The sequence below is a fragment of the Aotus nancymaae genome, unplaced genomic scaffold (assembly GCF_030222135.1).
Source record: "Aotus nancymaae isolate 86718 unplaced genomic scaffold, 86718_ANA_hifiasm-v0.15.2.pri h1tg000040l, whole genome shotgun sequence".
Classification (NCBI taxonomy): domain Eukaryota; kingdom Metazoa; phylum Chordata; class Mammalia; order Primates; family Aotidae; genus Aotus; species Aotus nancymaae.
The window spans coordinates 59,236,392-59,264,365 of NW_026988454.1; the positions used below are offsets into that span (position 1 = coordinate 59,236,392).

Here is a 27,974-nt window from a genome sequence, read left to right on the forward strand (position 1 = left end):
CCAAGTTGGAAAATACTCTTCAGGATATCATTCAGGAAAATTTTCCCAACCTAGCAAGGCAGGGTAATATTCAACTCCAGGTAATACAGAGAACACCACAAAGATATTCTTCAACAAGACCAACCCCAAGACACATAATCGCCAGATTTATTAGGGTTGAAATGAAGGAGAAAATACTAAGGGCAGCTAGAGAGAAAGGTCAGGTTACCCATAAAGGGAAACCTATCAGACTTACAGCAGATCACTCAGCAGAAACCCTACAAGCCAGAAAAAGAGTGAGGACCAATATTTAACATCCTTAAAGAAAAGAACTTTCAACCCAGAATTTCATATCCAGCCAAACTAAGCTTTATAAGCGAAGGAAAAATTAAATCTTTTGCAAACAAACAAGTACTTAGAGAGTTCACCACCACCAGGCCTGCTTTACAAGAGCTTCTGAAAGAAGCACTATACATATAAAGGAACAACCAATATCAGCCTTTCCAAAAATATATCAAAAAGCAAAGAGCATTAACACAATGAAAAATTTACACTAACTAATGGGCAAAACAGCCAGCTAGCATCAAATGGCAGTATTAAACTTACATATATTCTAATTGGATAAAAAGCCAAAACCCATCGGTATGCTGCATCCAGACCCATCTCACATGCAACGATACACAAAGACTTAAAACAAAGAGAAGGAGGAAGATTTACCAACCAAACAGAGAGTAAAAATAAACAAATAAACAAAAAGCAGGAGATGTAATTCTCGCCTCTGATAAAGTAGACTTTAAAGCAACAAAGATCAAAAGAGGCAAAGAAGGACATTACATAATGGCAAAAAGTCAATCTAACAAGAAGAGCTAACGATTCTATAGATCAACGAGACAGAAAATTAACAAGGACATCCAGGACTTGAACTCAGACCCGGAACAAGTAAACTTAATAAATATTTATAGAAATCTCCACTTCAAATACACAAAACATACATTACCACCTCACACCTATTCCAAAAGTGACAACATAATTGGAAGTAAATCACCCCTCAGTAATCGCATAGCATTTCATAGGTTTAAATGAAATATTGGTTGGCTGCTTGTTTGTTATTTTCTTCCCTTATTCCTTCCCGTCTACATCATTAAGTATAATTATTGGTATAAAAGAGGTTTTCAATACCCATTACTAAACTGCATTCTAGCCTGGGCAAGAAAGCAATACTCCCATTCTCTCTCTCTTTCTCTTCCTCTTCTTCATTCTTTTTTTTCTTTCTTTCTTTCAAAAAAAAAAAAAAAAGAAAATGAATAGGACACAGTCTACATTCTCGATAAAATCATCTCATGGCTGGAGGGGACATAAGATATACATTCTGACTTTAATAAAAAGTGAGGTAAAACACAGAAAAGATTGCCATTTAAGACAGCAAGTTGAACATATGATTAGATCTGTTCCTTCCTGAAACTCCACAGATTTGTAAAAGGATTTGTAAAAAGACACATAAGGATATAGAGAACAGGAGAGAAGAAAAAGTAAAAATATTGGTGCTTGGCATGGTGTGCATGCCTGTAGTCCAGCTACTTGGGAGGTTGAGGCAGGAGGGTCTCTTGAGCACAGGAGTTTAAGTCCAGCCTGGGCAACATAGCAAGAACCCATCTCTTAAAAAATATATTGGAAGCTGGAAAGCAGGTGGACTAATAAAAACTGACTTAGCAGAACTTAAGCAGAAAAGCTAATTTGTAGACCTGTAGTAGGAAAAAAAGGCAACTGAATTATATTATAGAATCCTCAAAGAGCCTAAGAAGTGGAGGGGCATCAGGTACCTCTGAAAATGTAGATAAAGGAAGAACCAAAACAGGATGATTGAAAGGCTGTTTATAATACCCTCCCTGCTACTCTATGTCCAATCTCAACTCCAGCAGAGTATCAGTAAAATCCTGATACCTGGAGAAAGCGAAGCAAAGGGAGTCTGGACCAAGAGACATAAGCATATTTGAGGGCAGCGACATTTTGCTAAAATAGGGGGATTAAGTAAAAGTTCATTAATTGAAGGTTGAGCTGCTAGCCTTTTTCCACTGCCAGGATCAGAGATTACTGGCAGCAAGATAGCACGCTGGCAGAGCCTTCTCTGGAGAGGATAACCTGACCAAGAGAAATGATTTAAAATACTGATGTTTTCTATGCTTTGTTTTGGGTGACCATTCTGTGCATTATAAGATGTTTTGCAGTGTTCTTGGTCTCTATTCATGAGATGCTAGTAGCATACCCTTCTCCCAGTTTTGACAACCAAAAATGTTTCCAGACATTGCTAAATATACCACAAAGATGGGGAGCAAAACTGTCCCCCGCTGAGAACCACTGGCCTATACTGAAACTCACAGTAAAAAAGAACTATCCATAAACACAGAGTTTCCATTCAGCTTTGTAGTGCCTCTCTCTTAAATGTAAGCAGAAAGTCAAGGTTCACTAGACACTTAAAGTATAGATAAAAACGAACAGGAAGTCAAGTGCAGTGGCTCATGCCTGTAATCCTAGCACTTTGGGAGGCTGAGGCAGGCAGATTGTGAGGTCAAGAGATCAAGACCATCCTGGCCAACATGGTGAAACTCCGTCTCTACTATAAATACAAAAAATTAGCTGGTTGTGGTGGTGGGTGCCTGTAATCCCAGCTACTTGGGAGGCTGAGGCAGGAGAATTGCTTGAACCCCATGAGGCAGAAATTGCAGTGAGCCGAGATCATCCCACTGCACTCCAGCCTGGTGACAGAGTGAGAATCTGTCTCAAAAAAAAAAAAAAAAAAAAAATGTAATGAAGATGCTGTAACAGAATATAAGAAAAAAGAAAAAAGTATACAGAGGGAAATGTGGTTATATGCAAATACTATGGCATTTTATATAAGGGACTTGAGGATCTGAAGATTTTGGCATCTGTGGGGAGGTCCTGAAACCATTCCCCAGCTGGTATCAAAGGATGACTATGTATTTTAAGCTATGAATTTGCACTGATATTTCTGATTTTAATCCAATATTACAGAGTTCATTTCTCTCTTTTCATATTTGTAACTTTCTTCGCTGACAGTCTGAAACTGGACTCCAATTATTCTTGATATGTTTACTGATTCCATCAATCCCTCTGAATGTGAGCAACCTCCCAGTCACTGCTGCCCAATCCTCTGCATGGAGACCCTTTTTATCCACTCAGAACCCAATACTCTGCTTCAGGCTGATGCTGCCACTCTCCCTTACACCACTGTTCTATTCATCTTACCTGTGCTCTGACACCTCTCTCTGGGCCTCTGACACCCATCCCTACCAAGCACAGATGCCTATCTTACTCGACTTGACCTTTAAGATTGAATTGTTCCAGGAAGGGAAAGGAAAGGAAGATGGAAAGTGTCTGTAATTTCCTGCAACCTCTACCTCTGCACCTGGCCCCTTAACATGCTTTTTTAAGCCATCTTTTTACCATTACAAACAATATTGCAATGAGTAAGTGTGTCTATAACAATAAGTGTTGTGAACTTGCTGCATTAAAGAGCACGTGCATTTGCAATATTGTTGGTTCTGCACATTGATTTCCACAGAAGTTTAACAATTTACACATCCAGATGCAGCACAGGTAAAAGAAAGACCTGAAAAGAAAGGTAATTCTAATACATAAAAAGATCTAAAAGTTACATGATGATTTTTGCAAAACTTAAGACAACTTATTTTCTCTTTCGGCAATACATTTATTGTTACACCAATCCAATTACCTACTATTCAGTTTCTTAGTAACAAAAATTAAACAAAATTTAGCTATCCCAAGCAAACTTAGGAACACAAAACAATAACCAAGCAGATGGGGTAAAAAGTAACCATAAGAACCCCCAGGCTGGGCACAGCAGACTGGGCCTGTATTCCCAGTGGTTTGGCAGGCTGAGGCAGGAGGATCTCTTGAGCCTAAGAATTTGAGGCCATCCTGGACAATCTAGTGAGATTATGTGTCAAAACCAAACCAAACAAAATAACAACAACAAAAAAGTTTCTGAAGAACCCTCAGAAACATAAATTAGGACCCTAAGCTAAATAGAATTTAGTGCAGCAGCTCTTCAATTTACGAGGCAAAAATTACAACATTGAAAAGCAGGATGACACAAACCCCGGAAGTAATTTTCTCCCAATCGGGTTGGTCAGATACTTGTCAAAAAACTGTTGTCCAGGTTATAAGCTTAAATTCTTTTTACAGACTGGGAATGGTATCAGAACGCTTGTTAGAGTGTCCCCTGCTATTGCCTCGGGCATGTCAGAAACTGGATGGGAGTTTAAAGTTGAGCAGTTTGTCTCGGGATTTCCTGGGTTTTAGCACTGCGCGTGCTGCGTCCCTGGTATCCCAAGCAAACCTGCACGTTGGCCACTGTAGGACCAGACCTGCGTCAAGGACAGCCGCCACTAGACAGATGTGGCTACTTACATTTAAGTTAAATATTTATTTTTGAGATGGGGTCTCACTGTGTAGCGCACGCTGCAGTGCAGTGGGGCGATCTCGGCTGACTGCAGCCTCCACATCCTGGCTCAAGCCATCCTCCCCGCTCAGCCTAGGACTACAGGCTCGCGTCACCACGCCCAGCGGCTAATTTTTGTATTTGTAGTAGACACGGGGTTTCACCATGTTCGCCAGGCTGGACTCGAACTCCTGGCCTCAAGTGATCTGCCTGCCTCGGTCTCCCCAAAGTGCTGGGATTACAGGCGTGAGCCACCGCGCCCGGCCCCAAATTAAACAAAATTTACAATTCAGTTCCTCAGCTGCAGTAGCCACACTTCAACGGCTCAACAGCCCACATGTGGCCAGTGACTGCCCTGACAACGCAGATGTAGAATATTTCCCTCATCCCAGAGAGTTCTATCTGACAACACTGTTATCAGATAGAAGCAATGCTGCTGTTCTAACGGAGTTGAGAGTTTTTTTAAAAAACAAAACCAAAAAGCTTGGAAACTGCTAGTCTCCACCACCTATCATAACCAGCAGGCATTATTCCTTTCTCCAAATGGGATAAGGAAAAAAATTATGCTAAGGAACACCACGCAGAAAACCTGCCGAGGCACCGGCCAGCGGCCTTTCTCTCCGAACGCAGGCGACGGTCATTTCCACAGTGGAGGCCGTCGCCATCGTCCGGTTCAGCGAGGTAAGAAACTTGTAAGATGCCGGAAACTAGCAGAGCGGTAGGCGGTCAAGGATCAGGACCCCAAAGCGGTGGGTGCTCCTAGCCTCCAGCTTGCGAGCTTGGGCTCGGGAGCCCCAGCGCAGGACTCCGCTTCGCACAGCTCTGAACAACCGCAGGGTGGGCGCGCTCCCGCACGCGCGCAAGCCCGCCGCCCGAAGGCAGGCGGCAGCCAATGGGGCGGGGCGCTACACGCAGGGGGCGGGGCCGTGACGCGCCCTCCTCGTGACCCCGCTCTCTGCCTGCGCCCACGGAAGCCGGAAGCGGCGGCTGTCGGCTGTGCAGGTTGGGGGCAGAGAGGCGGCGGTGGGTGCCCTGCGGTGTGTGAGCCCGGTAATGGAGCCGGGCCCGCCAGCCGCGCGGTGGAGGTGTTCGCTGCCGCGGTGGCTGCCGCTGGGGCTGCTGCTGTGGTCGGGGCTGGCCCTGGGCGCGCTCCCCTTCGGCAACAGTCCGCGCAGGGTCTTCAGCGACCTCCTGTCGGACCAGCAGTTGCTGGAGGTGGAGGACTTGTCCCTGTCCCTGCTGCAGGGTGGAGGGCTGGGGCCTCTGTCGCTGCCCCCGGACCTGCCAGATCTGGATCCCGAGTGCCGGGAGCTTCTGCTGGACTTCGCCAATAGCAGCGCAGAGCTGACAGGGTGTCTGGTGCGCAGCGCCCGGCCTGTGCGCCTCTGTCAGACCTGCTACCCCCTCTTCCAACAGGTCGTCAGCAAGATGGACAACATCAGCCGAGCCGTGGGGGTGGGTACAGGACCACGCCCGGGACTGTGGCGCGGGAGAGTTGGGAAAGGAGGAGGATGTAATGATGGTCAACGCTGGGGCCTCAGTTTCCCCAATAGTAAGAAAAAGGGGTTGGACTGGGTCTGTGGAGTTTGGGGCATCAGAAAAAAGGGGGTGGCATTATGGGACTTGGGGTTTGGATTTTTGCTTCCGTGAATGCTGTTGGACATCTTTTAAGTACATAATCATACCTTGGTTCATGTAGGTGTGATTGGTTTTCTTGGGGGTCCTGATTTTCCAGCCCTCTTCCTCTTTCTCCACCCACTCCACCATAGCTTCTCATCTTCACCTGGAGTTCCCAGGAAGGATCCTTTTCTGGAACAAGTGGGATGGAGACACTGGTAGTGATTAGGAATTTGAGCTCTGTAGCCAGAAATGTTCTTGTCCACCACCTTCTAGCCATGTAACCTTGGATTAATTATGTTCTCAGAACCTTAGTTTCCTCCTCTATAAAGTGGAAAGAACAGCTGCATTAGCTGTTGGAAGAATTAACAGAGCTATTGCCTGGGACTTCATCAGTAATGTAGGCAGTCTGGAGCCAGCGGCCAGGAGTCCGGTTCCATGCTGCTTATTAGCGGTATACTCTGGGCAAGTTACTTACAGTCTCTGTGCTTGTTTACTGATCTGTAAAATGGGGCTAAAAGGAGGTTTTAGAAAACTGACACAGTAATACCTCTACGTAAATGGGAGGTAACATTTAAAGAAATTGTAAGACTGCCCTTCATTGTTGGTACCTTGAGGGTTTTTCTAGTTATGTGATAGCTACTGTGAGAGACTTAATTTTAAAAAGAAAGAAAGAAAGACACAGTTTCTGCTCCTACATACTTTATAAAGTTCAGACCAGGAAAAGATTAGAGGGTCAGGGTTGGTGGGAGTCACGAGGTGTGGGCCGGATATGCTTGGTAAAGGGAAAACAGGAATAACACTGGAATTGGAGAATGAGAAAAAGTTCCTCTTGTATTAAAGGGACAGGAAGTAGTCTCATGAAAATGTGGTTGGAATTATTTCATAAATTTAAACTTATCTAAACTTGTTTATAGTTGCACTAAATATAAATTTGTGTCTAGTTGTATCCTGCTTTGAGTAAGCCTGTTACTATTTAAAATAAATCTGTCATGGCGGACGTGGTGGCTAACACCTGTAATCCCAGCACTTTGGGAGGCCGAGGTGGGTGGATCATCTGAGGTCAGAAGTTGGAGACCAGCCTGGACAACATGTTGAAACCCCGTCTCTACTAAAAATACAAAAATTAGCAGGCATGGTGGCACATTCTTGTAGTACCCAGCTGCTCCGAAGACTAATGAAGAAGAATCGCTTGAGCCTGAGAGGCCGAGGTTGCAGTGAGCCGAGATTGTGCCACTGCACTCTAGCCTGGGCAACAGAGTGAGACTCCATCTCGAAATAAATAAATAAATAAAACTAAAATAAAAATCTGTCATTTTACATAAATGGGGGATTTATTTGCATTAAATAAATTCTGTGGTCAATCTTTCTGTAAAGAGCATGTTTTCTTTTTTTTTTCTTTTTTCTTTTTTTTTTTTTTTATGAGACAAGGTCTCACTGTTGCCTAGGCTGGAGCACAGTGGTATCGTCTGAACTCACTGCAACCTCTGCCTCCTGGGTTCAAGTGATTCTCCTGCCTCAGCTTCCTAAGTAGCTGGAACTACAGGCGTGCACCACCACACCCGGCTAATTCTTGTATTTTTAGTAGAGACAGGTTTCACTATGTTGGCCAGGCTGGTCTCGAACTCCTGGCCTTAAGTAATCTGCCCACCTCGGCCTCCCAAAGTGCTGGGATTACAGGCATGAACCACCACACCTGGCCAAGGATGTATTTTCAAGGTAAATAAATCCAGGTTTACATGCAGTATTTTCCAGGCAGACTCCATTGGGTATAACACGGAGTATGTATCTTACTTTAAAGTACCCAAGACATGTTCCTATCAACTACAGCAGGGTATGATATAGCATCATATTCAGTTTCAAGCAGTTAAGATGAGTTGTTTTTAGGGTGCCATTTACTCTAAAGAACAAGTGCTGTTGTGAACAGTATGGCCAGGGATCCTTAGCAAAGCTTAGGTCTTTGGAGGCAGCAAATGTTTTTCTTACGTGTGTAGGTACTGTGGAATTAAAAAGAGGCTAAAAGTAGCACCTCAAACTCCAATGTGCAGTATTATGGGTATCACCCAATCCGCATATGAATTTCCATATGAATTCCCCACTACCCAGAGGAGGCTTCCCAGTTTGGGAGTTGTAGAAATTCCTTTCCTCTCCCTCACATTCTACCAGCAACCTGGGTACCTAGTTCAACTCACCCTGATGTGAAAGGAAGAGGATAAAGAGGTGAAGAGGCAGGGAAACCCTTTTTGTATTTTCTCTCCAATTCATCCTAGGCCTTGGTCTCAGCTCCCCTTCTTTTTCCAGTAGAGCCGGATATGATTCATTAGCTCAAAAGTATGACTTCTACAGTTCTAAGGTAGTCTATGGATTTAAAAAGTTTTATGGACTGGTTTGGGAGCTTAACCATCATGTATAATAATGAACCTGTGAGGCCAGGCCTGGTGGCTCATGCCTGTAACCCCAGCACTTTGGGAGAGCAAGGCAGGCAGATCACTTGAGATTAGGAGTTTGAGACCAGTCTGGCCAACGTGGTAAAACATGTCTCTACTAAAAATACAAAAAAAAAAAAAAAAAAAACATTAGCCAGGCATGGTGGTGTGCAGCTACTCAGGCGACTGAGACAGGAGAATCGCTTGAACCCGGGAGGTGGAGGTTGTAGTGAGCCAAGATAGTGCCACTGCTCTCCAGCCTGGGCGACAGAATAAAACTCAGTCTCAAAAAAAAAAAAAAAAACAAACCTATGGAAAAATGTGTCATGCGTGAACTTGAAGGAATTAGTTGTCTTTGGGGGAGGTTTATTTATCCACTGTATGTATTTTCTTTGACTCAGACTCAGTCTTTCATTTAAATTAGTTTTTAGCAAGCACCTACTGTTCTTGAATATTGGATTGGTAACAGGATAAGAAGGAAAAGAAGGGTAAGATTCAGGCCTCAAATTATCAATATAGTTAGGGGAAATAAAGTACCTTATATGGAGAAGAAGGAAAATACCATGTTATAAATTATGTCATAGCAATTTAGAGCAAAAGAGTGAAAGGAATGCCGAGTTAAAGGAGGGAACAGAGCCAGGTGCAGTGGCTCACACCTGTAATCACAGCACTTTGGGAGACTGAGGCAGGTGGATTGCTTGAGGCCAGGAGTTCGAGACCAGCCTAGCCAACATGGCAAAACTCCATCTCTACTAAAAATACAAAAAATTAGCCAGAGGGGGTGGTGTGTGCCTGTAATCTCAGCTACTCAGGAGGCTGAGGTGGGAGAATCACTTGAGCCTGGGAGGCAAAGGTTTCAGTGAGCTAAGATTGCACCACTACACTCCAGCAGTGGTGACAGAGTGAGACTCTGTCTCCAAAAAAGAAAAAAAAGAAATGAGGAAACAGAGCAAGGCTAGTTCATCAGAGGAATCCTGCAAGCTGAATCTCAAGGCATTCTTTCTACCCTTTAGAGTGAAAGGACATGGATTGTTTGAGAAAGGATTATAACAAGGAGAAAAAAAGAAAGCGAGAAACTAGTAAGCTGTTTATGTGGTACAGTAATCTAATTAGTTTAACTGTAATAGAATTTTCTGATAAAAATTCTAGATTCTTGTCACTTTTAGAATTTCTGGCACAGGGATTGCATATAGTTTTATTATCTCAAGGTAAAAAATAACAGCGATTTGTGAAACCTGAATGGTAGAACCAATGGATTCCCTCTTCCATAGAGTCATACTTGCTCCTTATAGTTTAAACTGATATTATCAGAATGGTCCTGAGGATGCTTTTGCCCCCTCAGATTCTGAATTGGTAGGCTCTGTCCTATTCTACTTGGTTTGTTTAAAATTTGGATATATAGATGGATCTTTATATACATAGATAGCTATCTGTCTCTCTGTCTATCTGTATATCTTTGTGAAGTGCTAGTCATTTGGATTATGTATTTGGTGAGTATTCAGTATACTTTTACTATAGATTATTAAGTAACAAATTCTTAGGACTATAGGGAGAAAACGGGAACATAGCATAATTATGTCTTTCATTAGAGATCAGAAAATGTAATATTTCTTCTGCATTCATTAAAAAAAATTATTGAGTACCTATTATGGGCAGGTTGTGGTAGCTACTAGGGATATAGCGTGCATGAGCAGAACTTGTAGTCTGAAGACAGACATTAAGCATATCATTACACAAATAATTAATTCATATGTGATAAGTGTTGCTGATTAAAAAAACTCACATGCTACCAATGCATATGACAATTGTGCTGATCTTGAGTATGACTAGGGAGTAGGTAGAATGGTCAGTGATTAAAGCAGACACCTACAATTTGAGAGAATATGGGGCAGGGGAGGGAAGGTATACATGTAAAGAAATAGCAGGCGTGAAGACGGAGATGAGAAAGACTTTGTGGGTTATTTGAAGTCTAGAACACAGCACAGTGAGCAGGAAGGAGACCCATGACCTGAGGTGCCAGGTCATGTGGGCCTTGTAGGATATGTTAAGGACTTTAGACTTTGATTTTAAAGCAGTATGTTATTGAAAGGTTTAATTCTGTGGAATGATATAATCAGATTTGTACTTTAAAAGGCTGTTCTAGCTATGTGACAGAAAATGGAGGGGGTGGGGGCTGGGAGGGTAGGGGAAGAAGATGTGTGGGGAGATGAAATAGGAGACTATTGCAGTGGTATGAGGGACAGTGGTGACTAGGTTATGTGGGGGCCATCATAATGGGGAGAAATAGGTAAATTTCAGAGATACTTAGGAGGCAGAAATTACAGGCTTGGTGTTAATCGAATGTGGGGAGTAACGGAAAGGTAATGATGATTTCCAGGGTTTTAATAAGAGCAGTTTAGTGAATAGGGTTGTCATTTACTGAGCTGGAGGGAGGAGTCTGTTTAGTGAGGGAAGATCATTAACTCAGTTTTGAACTTGTTGATTTTGAGGTGTTTATGAACCATCTAAGTGGAGATATTGCCTATGTGGTTAAATATACGCATCTAGAGGACTGGACTGGAGATAGCACCTTTGGGAGTGATCAGCATAAAGATGGCATTTGAAACCATGAGATGGATGAACACACCTGAAGAATGAGTAGGAACACCACAAGTTTAAGATTAAGTAGAGGGTAAACTCTCAAAGGTGACTGAGAAGGAAGAATTGGAGAGAGAAAGAAGAATCAGAAGAGCATGATATCCTGTAAATCAAGAAAAGGGAAGGTGTGGCTATTTGTGTCAAATCCTGCTGAGAGAATTGGAGGTACATCTGTCAACACTGGCATTATTGGTGACACTAACAAGAGTGAATTTGATGGAGTCCTTTGGTATAAAAGTGAGATCAGAGTGGGTTGAACAGGGAGTGGAAGATGAGGAGGTGGGAAGAATGAACCTAGACAACTGCTGAAAAGTTTGGGCTTGATGGGGAGATAAGAAAGAGAGGTCGCTAAAGAGCAATGTGCGACTCAGACACTTTCTTTCATTTCTCTCTCTTTTTTTTTTTTTTTTTTTTTTTAAGACAGAGGCTCACTCTGTCGCCCAAGCTTGAGTGCAGTGGCATAATCTCGGCTCACCGCAACCTCCACCTTCCGGGTTCAAGCAATTCTCCAGCCTCAGCCTCCCAAGTAGCTGGGACTACAGGTGTGCACCACTACACCCAGCTAATTTTTATACTTTTAGTAGAGATGGGTTTTCACCTTGTTGGATAGACTGGTCTCAAAATCATGACCTCAGGTGATCCGCCCACCTCGGCCTCCCAAAGTGCTGGGATTACAGGCATGAGCCACTGTGCCAGGCCAGCTTTCTTTCATTTCTTTTCCTTCCTCTGTCCTCCATTCCTCTGTCCTGCCTTCCCTTCTTCCTTGCTCAAGATGGGAGGGAGCTGAACATGTTTAAATGTTGATAGGAAGGGTCCTTTAGAGAAGGTGAAGATTCTGTAGGAGGGAGTGGGAAGCAGACAAGGTCAGTTTCTAGAAAAGGCAGGGTAGATGGACTCTAGGGCATCCTCAGAGAGACAGGCCTTGAAAGGGACAGGTGCCTTCCCCACCATAATAGGAGGGTAGGAGAGGTTGGGTGTAGAGGTAGGCAGGTTAGAGTTTCGGCTCGAAGGCTTCTGTTTTCCAGGAGGCTAGATCTTTTGAGAGTAAAGAGTGGGAGAGAGATTAGAGCTTCTGGGAGAGTGGGGAGGATTTGAAATAGTGGTTGTAAAAAGGAGAGAATGAGCAGACAGAAAAGTGAGGGGTATAGTTTGGGATCATGGATTTACTGTGGAATTAATCTGTGTTGTTAATTTTTTGCTGGCAACTTCTGACTTCCTGGGTGCAGGCATGATAAAAGGAAATGGTTGGATTCATGATGGTTAGGGTTCTGCTAAGTGGTTATGATAGATTTGAGTATTAAGAATTCTAAGTATTAACAAGGACCATTGTTTTTCTGGTCACTTGGCGAGATGTTGGGAATACAAAGATGTGACAGTTCCATTTTAAAGGACTTTTGTCCAGAAGAGAAACTTACACATATATATAGGTGGATATCATGCTTTAAGAAACTGAGCCTCAGGGTAATGACTTATCCTGACCCATGCAGTGGAAGAGGCAGAGTTTGATTCCAGGAAGGCAGGACAGAGGGACAGAGGAATGGAAAGAAATCAAAGAAAGTTCCTGAGTCCCACATTGCTCTTCACTACCCTCTCTTTCTTCTCTCCCCATCAAGCCCAAACTCTTCAGCAGTTGTCTGGGTTCATTTCCCACTGCCTCATCTTCCATTCCTTGTTCAGCCCCCTCTGATCTCACTTTCACAACCAAGGACTCCATCAAATTCACTCTTGTTAGTGTCACCAATAGTGCCAATGTTGAAAGATGCACCTCCAATTCTCTCAGCAGGATTTGACCCAAATAACCACACCTTCCCTTTTCTTGATTTATAGGGCATCTTGCTCTCCTTATTTTTCCTTCTGAGTCACTTTTGATAGTTTACCCTCTACCCAGCTAACACTACCTATTTCATAGAGTTGTTATGAGGATTAAATAAGGAAATGCAGTTGGAACATGTAGGACTGTTAAGCACTTAGTAAGTATCTCATCATCATTTGGATTATTAATTATTTTCTGTCCTCACTGTTGCCATCATCCTTTCATCATACCTGAGCTATAGAAGTAGTCTAATTAGTCTCCCTGCCTCCTCACACTAAATAGCACAGCTTAGACATACTGCTTTTCATGACACCCTCCTCAAAAATCTTCAAGAATTTCTCACTGTCTAACTCTCATGACCCTCAAGACCTCTCATAACCTTCTGACCTAGCCCTCTAATACCCCTACTTTTGTAGACTACTGAATACTCCCTGAGTACCACATAGTTATTACCACTTTCACCCCATGATCATTTAATTCTTCTGTTTTCCACTCTTCTTCTCTTCCTCAATATAGGGCTTAGTTCATATCCTGCTTCCTCATGAACTCTTTGTTAATTTCTCAAAACTACATTGATATCTTCCTCAGCTGAACTGTTACACACATTGAACTCTCATACAGGCTGTACTGTATTGGTTTTTAAAATCAGCCAGTCACCCACTTATGAAGATTCAACTTAAGCAACAAATTACAATTAGCCAACTAAATCCACTTAGAGCACTTCAGGTTGGCAGTATGGTAGCTAGGTGAAATAACATATATCAGTTACTATGTACCAGACAGTGTGCTGAGTGATTAATGTATGCTATTTAATACAGTAACTGTAGGATCCTTGATTTTGAAACTGAACCTTAGAGAGGATAGCCAAGATCACTAGTGACTCAGGCTTGTATTAATACAGTATCATTACTTCTTAAGAAATGATAATAGGCCAGGCACGGTGGTTTATGCCTATAATCCCAGCATTTGGAAGGTGGAGGCAAGTGGATCACCTGAGGTCAGGAGTTCAAGACTAGTCTGGCCAAACCGGAAATGGTGAAACCCTGTCTCTACTAAAAATACAAAATTAGCCAGGCATGGTGGCACATGCCTATAGTCTCAACTACTCAGGCAGCTGAGGCAAGAGGATCGCTTGAACCTGGGAGGTGCAGGTTGCAGTGAGCTGAGATTGCGCCACTGCACTCCAGCCTGGGCGATAGAGGGAGACTCCATCTCAAAAAAAAAGAAGTGATAATAGAAATTTTCTTCTATGACTTCTGTTGCTCAGAAAGTAATTCTAAGAAAGAGACTTTTAAAATGTTTTTTTAATGGCTGGGCGCGTGGCTCATGCCTGTAATCCCAGCACTTTGGGAGGCCGAGGCAGGCAGATCTTTTGAGGTCAGGAGTTTGAGATCAGCCTGGCCAATATAGTGAAACCTCGTCTCTACTAAAAATACAAAAATTAGCCGGGTATGGTGGCACGCACCTGTAATCTCAGCTACTACTGAGGCATGAGAATCGCTTGAACCTGGGAGGCAGAGGCTGCAGTGAGCTGAGATCTTGCCACTGCACTTCAGCCTGGGTGACAGAGTGAGACTGTCTCAAAAAATAATTTTTTTAAAAAGTTTTGTTCAATTCACTATTTTAAAAGCAAGCACCCATTCAAATGTACCTTATAATGGGATGGCAAAACTAAGCTGCAAAGAAGATAACCTTCCCTAAATGAAGATCAGCAAATATTTTAAAGCAAAAATTCTTCCTTTTTTCTCTTTTCTCCTCTCACATGACTGATCATTTTATCCCAGGAGTTACCACTCTCTTTATTATTCACCACACTATATAACTCCTTTTCTGTGTATCTATGAGAGGTTCTCAAAGCCCCAGAATTGATGGCATTTTTTAATACTTTTTATATCCTCAAAACTTCAGGATTTTTATAGTGCCTAGTAAATAGTAGGAGTTAAATAACTTTGAAAGAATGAAGGGCCAGCAGGACTCAGTTCCTTGCTTGGGGCACAAGGGAAAGGAAATAGATAAGGACCAAATAATTTGGGAACTTGGATTTATTATTTGCATAACATGAGTTTCTTTCATTATTAAAATGATCTGTAAAAGTGTATTTTTCCATTTGAGTACAAACTAGATATAAAGATTTTCTTCCCTTGCAAATGAACCCAGTATCAGTAATATTAGCTGCTAATTACTTTATTACCATTGTTATTATTAATGTTAACATTATCTAGTCATATCAAACAAAATGTTAAAAGACTTATCGTAAATGTTATTTTTTTGTAAGGTTTTTGCCTCAAGTTGTTTGTAAAGTCTAAACATACTCAGACTTATTTTTCTGTCTTCTTTTTGTTACAGAATACTTCAGAGAGTCAGAGTTGTGCCAGAAGTCTCTTAATGGCAGATAGAATGCAAATAGTTGTGATTCTCTCAGAGTTTTTTAATACCACATGGCAGGAGGCAAATTGTGCCAGTAAGTAATTCTTTCTTTTTAATGTTGCAGTTATATATAGTTCAGTAGTACAGATGTCAGATTTTGTTTTAGTGAATTTTGGGACCTTTGAAACCGGATAATACTTTTTATTGCTAAGTTTAAATAAACTGTCATGACACCATGGTTTATAAATGGTAACTGAGCAAATAGTGAAAGGCAGAAAAGTGTAGCAGTTACTGTGAGCTTTGGATTTACACAGACTTGGGTTTGATTCTAAGCTCTGCATCTTACTAGCCCTAACCTACTAACTGTCAGATATGGAGAAAAACTTTGCCTCTTGGAAGTTCGTTTCCTTCATCTGTAAATTGATGGTTATGATAGAACCTATCTTTTATAGTTGCCTTGAGAATTAAATGAAATAAATTGTATAAAGCACTTAGCTCAATGCCTGACACATAATGTTCAAGAAATATTAACTGTTTAGTATAATAATAGTGATGTTTGCAATAATCCATCAAGTGGTGTGTGGCAGGGGATGGGGTGGGATGATAATATCTGTTCTATCTTTGCAGGTTTGTGTGGAATTGTGTAATAAAATAAGATCTATTTTTAGATATTCCTTGGAAAAATTAAAATCACTATTCCAATTCAGATGGTGTTTTGAATATCAACTATGTGCTAGGCTGTTCTTATCTTTCACGTCTTATAATTTAGTGAGTAAGATATATTTACAAATACAACCTAGGACAGACACATCCATGCTTTTAATAAAGTTATAGAGTCCTTGGGGGAAGAAGAAAATAAATCTTACTGGGGAGAACTTGAAATGACTTCCTGGAGGAGCTACCTTTTGAACCTAGGCCTGTACTATTGGACATGATTTCAATAGGTAGAGATGACGCCAGTGAGGTGGCTCACTCCAGTAATCTCAGCACTTTGGGAAGCCAAGGTAGGATTGCTTCAGCCCAGAAGTTCGAGACCAGCCTGGGCAACATAGTAAGACCCCCATCTCTACCAAAAAAAAAAAAAATTTTAATTAGCTGGACATGGTGGTGAGTGTCTGTAGTCCTAGCTACTTGGGACGCTAAGGCAGGAGGATCACTTGAGCTCAGGAGTTCAAGGATGCAGTGAGCTATGATTGTGCCACTGCATTCCAGTCTAGGCAGCAGAGCAAGACCCTGTCTTAAAAAAAAGAAGTGGAAATGAGAGAAGGACATCGCAGGTAGTGGCATGAACAGAGGCACAGAGGCATAAAAGGGCAACAGATGTTCCAGGAAGCACAATGGGAGGTAAAGTTGGCAAGGGAAGGTAGGACCTTGACTGATAAGAGTAGTTTACTATTTGGGCCAACAAAAAGGGTTTATAGGCCAGGCATGGTGGCTCATGCCTTTAATCCCAGCACTTTGGGAGACCGAGGTGGGGGAATTGTTTGAGCCTAGGCATTTAAGACCAGCCTGGGCAACTTGGCAAGACCCTGTCTCAACAAAAAATTAAAAATTAGCTGGACTTGGTGGCATGTGCCTATAGTCCCAGCTACTTGGGAGGCTGGGATGGGAGGATTACTTGAGCCTGGGAGGTCAAGACTGCAGTGAACCATAATTGTGCCACTGCACTCCAGTCTGGGCAACATAACAAGACCCTGTCTACAACAACAACAAGCAAAACACAGAAAAACAAGAAAGGCTTATACAGTATTCTCCTATTAGGATTATGCAGTATTCTATTAGCTATGGTGTCACTTGCTGTAGTTTCAGTTACTGCAGTCAGCTGCAGTCCAAAAATATTAAATGGAAAATTTCAGAAGTAAACAATTTATAAGCTTAAATTGTGTGTGATTCTGAGTAGCATAATGAAATCTCATGCCATCCTGCTTCATCTACTTGGGCTGTGAATCATCCCTTTGTCCAGCATATCTGTGCTCTAGATGCTGTCCCTTCTGTGAGGCACTCAAGGAGCATCTTGATTATAAAATCAACTCTGGTGGTATGGCACTGCTTGTGTTCAAGTAACCCTTTGTTTACTTACCAATTGTTTAGTGATAGTAACATAATTATTAGTTTTTGTTGTTAAACTCTTACTCTGCCTAATTTATAATTTAAACTTTATCATGGGTATGATATAGAAAATTCTTAGGGTACTTTTGTTCTTCCGTGAGGCATCCTGTCTTGAAAATATTCTTTACATTGAACTTCTGAAGATCAAATAAAATGCCAGGCAGTTGGATATGTCTTATTTAAAAGACTCTTCCCAATTAAAATTAATTTGACCCAGACATATGGTCTCAGGTAAAAGAAGCTAAGTACAGAGAAGTATGATTTTTTTTGTTGTTCTAAAAATACGTATGTATTTTGAGGCAAGGCAGTTGGATAGCTGCGTGGGCAGGAAAGGAAGGAAGATTTAGTTTTTACTGTATTTACATTTGTACTCTTTGGGTTTTATGCCATAGACATTTAATGCCTATTCAAAAATATATAGAAATTTAAAAAACTTAACAGAATGTTCAAATCTGTGATGAGTATTTATTAGATGTGGTTAGAGAGATTAGCTATTTTATTTTCCAGAATTATGCATCAAAAATTATCTTTATTCGTTGTCCCATTTACATGGCAGAAGAGTGAAAGAGTAAATCCCATTTGTGAAGAAGGAACCTTTATAACCTAAGCACTTCCTAAAGGCCCCACTTCTTGATATTATCATATTGGCCGTCAAGTTTCAACACTTAAATTTTGGGAGACACATTCAGACCATAGACCATAGCAGGGGCTACTAGAATTTTTATAAAATAATATTAAAAAATAGAAAATGTAAAAACATAAAAGGTAAAATTTTAGAAATAATATTATTAAAATAAATATACTGCCCAAAACTGTCTTTCTGTTCTGCTTAATTTAGCTTGAAATAGGATTGGCATCTAGTCTCTGAGGTTATTATTCATGAAAAGAAGGCTAGGAATCCAAGAGAGGAGAGAATGCCATCCATGTACTACTCCCATCCCTTTTCTTTTTAGAATTCCTATGCCTCTGAATGATACTAGTCTTGATAGGAAACTGGTTACTGGAAGTCGATGGAAGGTCAAAAGAAGTGTTAAGAGTGCAACTCTTTCTACTCATACTATAGATAACACGGAAACTAGCTCTTATGGAAAACGACCGCTAAAAAGAAGAGAGAGTATATTAAAGATTTCTCAGAATTTTAAAGCTGTGTATTGTTAACAAAGGGGTAGCCTTGTTATTGAGACCCTTGTTGATTATCTTGTGCATACAACAGTTAGTTAATCAGCAGAATGACCAAATTTGATTAGTTCATGACTGCTTTAGTGTTTTGGTTCTTTGGTAAGCAATATCCAGTATGAAGTATTATTGTAATAAGATAGGCCTCAAAATGATCAGTTCAGATATTTGTTCTTACACACTGAAAACTCACTCTGTTTTTATGAGCAGCCTATATCTTCAGTGATGCAGGTGATCTGGGTGATAATTTCTGAACATAATGATGCTTTTGAACCACTGTATAATACTGACGTATATTCTGATTCATCAAAGGAAAACTAACTTTCAGTTAATACATAAAATGTATGTCTTGATGCTTTAAAAAACAACAACAGTAGTACTTAATGGTTAACCAGAAGGTCAATTAACCGAAACCTTTCTTTCCCATATTTTATCCAGAGGGAAATGTACTAAGCATTATAATCATATTATTTGTATCTTATAATTTAAAGTTTCTTAGTTTTCATATTTTTTAAACTTAATTAGGTCATTTAGGTACAAAGTTTCCATCGTTTACTTTGTATTTTCTGAAGCTTACCCTAAATGGGTGATTATTTCTGCTATTTTCTACAAAACTAGTTTTGAAAAACAGCAGTAATCTTTATAAAATTCCTAAGAGATGTCAAATGCTTTATTTACAGATGATAATTCCTGTTATGATAATTTAGTAGGTTTCTATGTGAGATCTTAAACTTAGAAAATCCTTAATACCTTTAAGAATGCCTCCTGAGGCCAGGCCCAGTGGCTTACACCTGTAATCCCAGCACTTTGGAAGGCTGAGGTGGGCAGATCACTTGAACTCAGGAGTTAGAGACCAGTCTGGGCACATGGTGAAAGCCGTCTCTGCAGAAAATACAACAATTAGCTGGGTGTGGCGGTATATGCCTGTAGTCCCAGGTACGTGGGAGGCTGAGGCGGGAAGATCGCTTGAGCCTGGGAGGTGGAGGCTGCAGTGAGCTGAGATCGTGCCACTGCACTGCAACGTGGGTGACAGAGTGAGATCCTGTCTCAGAAAAAAAAAAAAAAATGCCTCTTGAGCTGATGCCTCAGCCTTCACTGAGAAAGCCACTTTATTAATCTGTCCTTGACGAGGCTCCATTGATTGTCTAAGATGAAGGAAATTCATAATGACCACTTCACTTAGTGCTTATAGGAAGCTTTATTATTATTAATATTCTTTAACTTACTAATTTCTAAACTATGTAGCTTCTCACTTTTTATAACCTTAAACTCCCAATTCCTGCAAAAAGATAAAAAAGGAGTTTACTAGAGTTCTGTTATGTCAATTTGGAAAGTCAGAGCTCTTTAATAATGAAGATTTTTTAAACCCCATTATATAAATGAACTCCTTTGTGCTTTATGATACCACCGTCTAATGATCATTGAAAAAATTTTGATGGTACTATATTAATGTAGTACTTAACAAGATGACCAGTCTATATTAGCTTTTAGTTTAATTTCCAAATTATTTTAAGTGAAAAGTAAATTACTCTCAGTTAGATGGAAGAAATTAACTTCTTTGGTTCTTCAGAGAATTTTTTTTATACATTACTTTTTAAAAAGAAATTGTTTAATTACATATCTTGCATAGAAGAAATTTGCTATTGCTCTCTCATGATAATGCACTTTATACTACTTTTTGCAGGCAGTATGTGGACACACACCCCCTTTCATCTCTATATTCTGTATGTCAGTTGTCATGACATAGCTCATTGTAACACAGATGTACAATTGTTGTGAATGAAATTGTGTTCCCTCAACTTCCCTGTTCCTCAACACATCAACTACAAATACTGAAAACTTGTTCAATCTTCTTAACCTAATAGCCTAATATTCTGCATATATGTAATTGTTTTTATATGAACTCTGCGTCCATCCCAAAAGGGTAGAGGGCTACGTCATGATGATATTAAACTAGCATTAAGAGGGGCTTATGTTTATATGTATATATACACATATAAGTCTTACTCTGTCATACAGGCTGGAATACAGTGGCGCAGTCACAGCTTTTTGCAGCCTCAACTTCCCCAAGCTGAAGTGATCCTCCCATTTCAGCCTCCCAAGCAGCTGGGACCACAGGTGCACGTCACCATGCCTGGCTAATTTTTGTATTATTTGTAGAGACAGGGTTTCACTGTGTTGCCCAGGCTGGTCTCAAACTCCTGGACTCAAGCAATCCTCCCACTTCCCAAAGTGCTGGGATTACAGGTGTGAACCACCGTACCGGGCCTATTTTTATTTCAGTTGTGGTATGATCATCAGCATATCACCTATTTCTCTGGCTTAGTTTCCTAATTTGTAGTGATCCCTCAGATTTTTTAAATGATAAGGGCGAGAAGTTAGAATGAGATTCATGTTCTTGAGAAGATAAAGCTTCAGAGAATATAGAGTGTGAGTTCAGAGAGGGGATGACTCTAGAAATAGGTTCACCAAGAGGGTCCTGTGTACACTGGGTGCAGAAGGAGCCCTCCACAAGGGGCTTGTGTGAGGAGGTGAATGGAGCTGAGTTCCAGCTCAGCTTCTGGAGGTGGGAATGCTCCTTTGTAATTCATCCAGCCAGAGCGGGTATCTTTTTCTGATTTGCACAAAGGAGCTTTACTGTGCTATCTGCCCCCTGTCTACGAGGTTTAGGTTTCATTTCTATTGCTAACTCTGATCAGTTGGTGGGGACTGCCTGAATCCTTGTATGGTATAAGATATCTATGGGTAGTGGAGGGAGTAGGCAGTGACATGTATTTGTAGACTGTGAGTCTTGAACTTTTAGTGGTTTGATTATGTATGTAGATATAAATATGTTATTTGTTTTGCAGTGTTTGAGAGTGCAGTCTCAAGATTCAGACTGAGTAGAGATTCTAGCTTTTCACATCAGTTTTATGACCTTGGACAACTTCCTTTATTTCTCTAAACTTCTGTTCCTTATTTATAAAATGGAAATAGTGATAATTTTTGCTTCATGGAATCATTGCAAGAATTAAATGGGAAAATGTGTTTAAAGTGCAGTGTAAGCATAGTTCTTAGAACATAGCAAGTATTTAGTAAGTGTTAACTTTCGTTGTAGTGATTGTTGCCTATCAGAGTGCATGGATGTCCCTTAGTGTATCATATCTTAGTGTCTACCTAAGTCAGTCTCTCTTTTTTCCACAAATTCTACTTGCTCTGCCACCTTTCTCCTGGGTAATTGCAATAGCTTCCTATTTTGTCTCCCAACTTTCAGTTGAGAGTGATCCTATTAGATGGCCCTGAATTTCTAAATAAGGTGGGTATAATACAAAGCCATCTGTTGAAAGTAAGGGGAACAAGAGTAGGGCTGGGGACTAGCGATTAGAAAATATTTGGAACATCCCTTGTAAAGCAATTAGTAGGGCATCTACAAGGATTGTTTTGTCGCCCTGAGATCAGAACACATGAATTTGAATTGGGTCCTTTCATTATGATTCTAGAATTTCTGTAGTACTGTTCTATAACCAGACTGAGAGTATAGAAAGTAGATATACAGGAGACTGCCCAGGATTGAAAATGTCCATGAGGGTGTGGAAGATTAAGAGGGCAAGGATTCTAGGAGAGTGAGATGGAAATGGCTAATCAGAAGTTCCAGGATCTGGAACCAGGCACTTGAACCTCAATTGGAGATAACAGGCTGAGAACACAAGGAGAGGTAAAGACAAAGGTTCACCTGAGGATAAAGACTAGGTTCCCTGGCTGAGCTCAGTGGCTCACACCTTTAAGTAATCCCAGCACTTTGGGAGGCTGAGGTGGGAACATCACTTGAGCCCAGGAGTTCAAGTCTGCAATGAGCTGCACTTGTGTTATGGCACTCCAGCCTGGGCAACTGAGCAAGACCCCATCTCTTAAAAAAAAAAAAGAATATTCCCTGAAGAAGAGAAAAGGGAAAAATAAATTGTGGTATACACATACATAGAAAACAAGAGGAATGAATGAACTTGAGCTAACTCTAAGCAAGAATAGCAAGTTGCAGAGTAATACCATTTATGTAGGATTTTTTTTAAATGTAAAACAATTTTGTTTCTAGACTTTACTTGAAGCCCGCATGTCAGTATTTTAGGCAAAATTCTCACCAGTTTGTTTCTCTGGGCTCCCATCTTATGATGGATTAGAAAGAGCAAATTTTAAAAGTTAACCTGTTAGGTACAATAAATGAGCCATTAGTGAAGTTGGAAGACACACAGAGCTATGACATTTGACACAAAAAATAATGATAAGGCGTATGAGTTTTGGTAAAATTAATGCAGGGTAAACAGTCTTATGCCTAAATAGCATTGTTAAGGCAGCATTTGATAGCTGATAGTCTGTAATTATGACCTTGTGCCATCAAAAGTCAATTCGAATTTTATTTCTTATATTTTTATGTAAAGAGGAGTATATGATTATTTTAAAATGTTCATGAAAATGGTTATGACTTTTTTTTAACTTTTAGAAAATAAAAGCAGTAAGCTTTTTATATTTGGAAAATTCATGCTTGTTTGAATAAAGAATTACTATAATGTGAAACTAAGTTGATAGCTTAAGAGATAAATGACAACATATAGTTGTTCTTGAGTTATATTAATATACTTTTTGAATTTTTTTGACAGATTGTTTAACGAACAACAGTGAAGAATTATCAAACAGCACAGTATATTTTCTTAATCTATTTAATCACACCCTGACCTGCTTTGAGCATAACCTTCAGGTATTTTATATATAACAGTTAAAATTAAAATGCTGCTTTGTACAAAGGAATAATGTGCAGTTCCAAGTTTTTATAGCACCAATTATTGATATTTATCTAAACTCATGATGTAGAGGAGTTAGTGGACCTGGATTTCTGCTCTTGAGTAAGTTCCTCTACTTACAAATCATGAAAATGTCAGTTATCTCATTTGTAAAATGGAGATAATATCTAGCCTGCCTATCTTCAAGTATTTTGTAATGAGAATCTGGTGAGATAATGAGTGTGAAAACATTGATTGAAGTGTGTGATTGTTTAATTAAAACACAATGTTTTTCAATCTGACTTATGTAGGTATTTTGCAGTATAGTTTGATTCTGTCTACAGGAAGTTTATTCTTTGCCTGAAATTTGCTTAAATATATTTTACCTACCTTAAAAAGCAATGTTTAGTAAGGTAAGTTTGAGTATTGAATTACAGTACTCAAAGGTAGCCTTTAAGAATCTTAACCTTGTAGATTTTTGCCGTCTCTATCTCTAACTGTTGAATTTTGGTATTGGAACTTGCCTGGTGTTGGTGAAGGACGAGGTTGGAACTCTGGTTAAACTGTAGTTTTGAAACTTATATAGCAAGTAAGTATTCCCCACAGTAAATGTACACATGCTTAGGATATAAGCATATATGACTTCCTCTGTATATTATTCCCTGAGAATAATAAAAATTAGGTTGGACATGGTGGCTCACACCTGTAATCCCAGCACTTTGTGAGGCCAAGACGGGCAGATCACTTTAGGTCAGGAGTTTGAGACCAACTTGGACAGTGTGGTAAAACCCCATCTCTAGTAAAAATAAAAAAATTAGCCGGGCTTGGTGGAGCACACCTGTAGTCCCAGCTACTCAGGAGGCTGAGTCAGGAGAATCGCTTGAACCTGGAATGCAGAGGTTGCAGTGAGTTTGAGATCATGCCACTGCACTCCAGCCTAGGCATCGCAGCGAGACTCTGTCTCAAAAAAAAAAAAAAAAAAAATAAGTGAACATTTCTCAGAATTTGTTCTGTAGCATGTTAATTCCATTAAGGTTGGGAAATACTTTACTACAGGACTTCAAAACCTTTAGTGGACCGATGTGTGTTATAACACTCAAATAGCAATTTTTCCATAAAGTCATCACCCTTATCTATGGCTTAACTTTCCACAGTTTCAGTTACCTGTGGCCAACTGTGGTCCAAAAATATTAAATCGAAAATTCTAGGTATAAACAATTCATAATTTTTAAATTGTACACGATAAACAGCCTTGTTTTCATTTAAAGTACTTGTATGAGTTTAGTAGATTTCTAGGGGTGGAATTACTATATTGTCAACCAAAGAAAAAGACACTAGAGAAAACTGTCTTCAAATATGATGAGTTTACTAGGGAATGAGAAAGGAGTATTATAATTTGGAATAAACTGGCAAACCACCAGTACATCCAGTGAGGGAAAGGTAAAGGGAAACTTAGAAACTGAGTTCATTGGTTCCAGAGACTCAAAGCCAGAGTTGTCGTTAGTTCATTAGTGGAGATGCCATTACTGGGCAGGTTTTCTTTGGAGCTCATCTTATCTAAATTACTGCAGTCCTAAAGAATGGCAGTGATAAACCATGTGAAAGCAGGAGATGCATGAAGGGCATGAAACAGTTTCTTGTGGGGTTTTTAGAAAGTCCTTGGAAACAGCTATATCAGACATGTAAGCATGAGTCTCCTCTCCTTTGGGCCTTCCTGGTCTTGTTTTGTCTGAGTATGACAAAGGAGTTCATCCTAATGTCTGCAACTTTCACATTATCAAAAGATATGTGCATTTTACATTTTAATAAAAATGGCAGCCAGGATGGTAGCTCCTGCCTGTAATCCCAGCACTTTGGAAGGTGGAGGTGGGAGGATCATTTGAGCCCAGGAGTTCAAGATCAGCCTGGGCAAAATAGTAAGACCCTGTCTCAAAAAAAAAAAAAAAAAAAGATTAAATTACTTCCCATCAAGATTATGTGCCCAATTTTAGCTAAATTGATTATGTGCACAATTTTTAGCTAAATGCACAATTGTTCTGTTAAAAGCAGTGGGCTATTTCTTGCAGCAGACTAAGAAGAGACTTAGTTGTCCTGTCAAATATATGGTGAGGGTAACATTGTTGGGGCTACATCGTGTAATTACTTTGATTTTTATCCTTTCTGTTTCATTTCATTGTTCAGTTAATATCCTTTCTCCATATTACATGGTAAAGAATAAAGGGCATAGAAAGCGAAGATGTGAATTGACTGTTTAGCAAACTTATTCTTGAAAAGACAAATGTCAGTCTAGAAGTACAGAAGCTTGAGATTTACTAGCATAGCATTTTGTGTATCTCCACTATGCTCATTTTAGGGTATACCATTCTTTGGTATTTGGCCCTTTTTGTTGACTAGAAAGGCCTGGATTATGACTTTTGTGATAAGAGTTGAGTGGGCATGCAGTTTTGGTGCCTTTTCCTTTTCCATTTAAAAAGTCCTGTCTCAGTAAGATAAACTGTGGTGTTGAAATCAGCATAGGCAGGAACCGCTTTTATTCATTCAGTGAGAGAAGGATAGATAAGTGCAGGTACATAATGATGAGATAATTTAGGAGATTTTGTGTTTAGTTATCAGTTATTTGGCATATGAATTATTGTTATTCTCAGTTAACATTAGCTAATGCAGTGGTTTTCAAAATGTAGGGGCACATAGAAATTTCCAAACAGTTTGCCATCTGCTTCATATACCAGGTCTCTAGTCCTTTGGACCTATAATACAGGTAGAGGTCGTTTTATTTTACCAATGATAAAGCTGAGACTCAGAGTGATTTAGTAACCTGCTCAACATCACTGCTTAGCACTTTAACATACCATATTGTTTCCTGTCTTCTAGAAGGGCAAATAGCTTACAGTAAAGACATATTGTGTATAATGTTTATTGTGTACATTACATATACCTTTGTCATTTTAGGGAAGTGCACATAGTCTCTTACAGACAAAAAATTATTCAGAAGTATGCAAAAACTGTCGTGAAGCTTACAAAAGTCTGAGTAGTCTGTACAGTGAAATGCAAAAAATGAATGAACTCGAGAATAAGGCTGAACCTGGAACACATTTATGCATTGATGTGGAAGATGCAGTAAGTACTTTGCTTCTTAGATGATACATAATTTTAGAGTGTTATTGAATGTACCTTCAGGATGATTATTCTTTGTGGAGAGACCATGGAATCTGCATATTCTGTCTTCAACCAGAAATAACTAGTTATAAAGTAGTAAAGTTTTAGAATATCCCGGTCTGTTAAACCAAAATGGATACTTCCCTGGTAATCTCATGGTTAGGGTAAAAATAAAATAAAATAGAAATTAATTAGGTACTTCATAAGTGAGTGAGGATTTGGTACATTTAATCTTTTTAAATTTGAAAATATGTGCCATTTTCAGAGGTGTAGGTACTGTTATATGTTTATATTTCAGTTTCTTGTGCATCTGTTGGTAATTTAAGAAGTTTCTAGGTTTCACTACATGTTTTAGAAGCCATTCCTCAGTCACTTCCTATCCCATTGTTTAATTTTCTTCTATCTGTTACCATCTGAAAATATTTATTTGTTTATAGTCTGTCTTCCTTACTAAAATATAAGGCACATGAGGACAAGGACCTAGGCTTTTTTATTCACTATTAAGTATTTAGGACAATCTGGTACATAATAGGCTTAATAAACATGTATTAATTGAATGAATGGTCAAAAAAAATTTTTTTTCTCCATTTTATAGCCTGCCTTTACATAGTGTGCCACTAGATGGCAATCATGCCTTTTTAGGCAATATGATACCTGAGTATTGAGGCATTAGAGGAAAGAGAAATTACTGGCTCAAAGTAGAGAACTTGAGGTCAAAATTAATGAGCTTAAGAATTGAGAATGAGTGTGAATTATCACAGCAGCTCAAAGGGAACTATAGGGACCAATAATATTCGAGATGGTAAAAAGCACTTACAATGAAGTGTACAGTTTGGATTTTTGTTTTTACTGTTCCATTCTATTGCCTAAAACAGTACCTAGTTTCTAGTAGGCTCTCAATAAATAATAAATATTTTTTAAGTGGGTAAAACAGTGCCTAACTATATTCCTCTTCATACAAGTTATCTGAATGTACAAATGGTTGACATTCTAGAATACTTTGGTCAGTATTATAGACTTAGAATATAAAATTTCTGTGTGGATATAAATTTATACAATGACTAATTGTGAACCAGCTTTTTTTCCTGGAAGAAGAAGTTATCCTCAACTATCAGTAGGTTTTTAGAGGTGTGTATTTAGTCTAAATTCTAGGTTCCTGTTTAGTTATTAGCAAAATAATTATAAGAAATTCAGACACGTTAAATATAAAATAGAATGATATCGTTTGTCCTTGTTCCAGATGAACATCACTCGAAAACTTTGGAGTCGAACTTTCAACTGTTCAGTCCCTTGCAGTGACACAGTGCCTGTAATTGCTGTTTCTGTGTTCATTCTCTTTCTACCTGTTGTCTTCTACCTTAGTAGCTTTCTTCACTCGGAGCAAAAGAAACGCAAACTCATTCTGCGTAAGTTTTTTACAATTATTTATTTTATAGGTAAAAGCCCATATTTTAAAAATTTAG

General features: G+C 39.7%; 1 protein-coding gene across 1 annotated transcript in view; it reads left to right on the forward strand.

Annotated features, from left to right (window-relative positions):
• The first annotated feature begins 5,512 nt into the window (after nucleotides 1–5,512).
• The window catches only part of OSTM1 (osteoclastogenesis associated transmembrane protein 1), a 31,099-nt gene continuing 8,637 nt past the window's right edge, over nucleotides 5,513–27,974 (forward strand). The window contains exons 1-5 of the mRNA XM_064360801.1: nucleotides 5,513–5,914; nucleotides 15,299–15,413; nucleotides 23,236–23,333; nucleotides 26,305–26,472; nucleotides 27,752–27,917. Of these exons, the coding sequence (XP_064216871.1) occupies nucleotides 5,513–5,914; nucleotides 15,299–15,413; nucleotides 23,236–23,333; nucleotides 26,305–26,472; nucleotides 27,752–27,917 (949 nt within the window). The remainder of the gene's footprint in view (nucleotides 5,915–15,298; nucleotides 15,414–23,235; nucleotides 23,334–26,304; nucleotides 26,473–27,751; nucleotides 27,918–27,974) is intronic.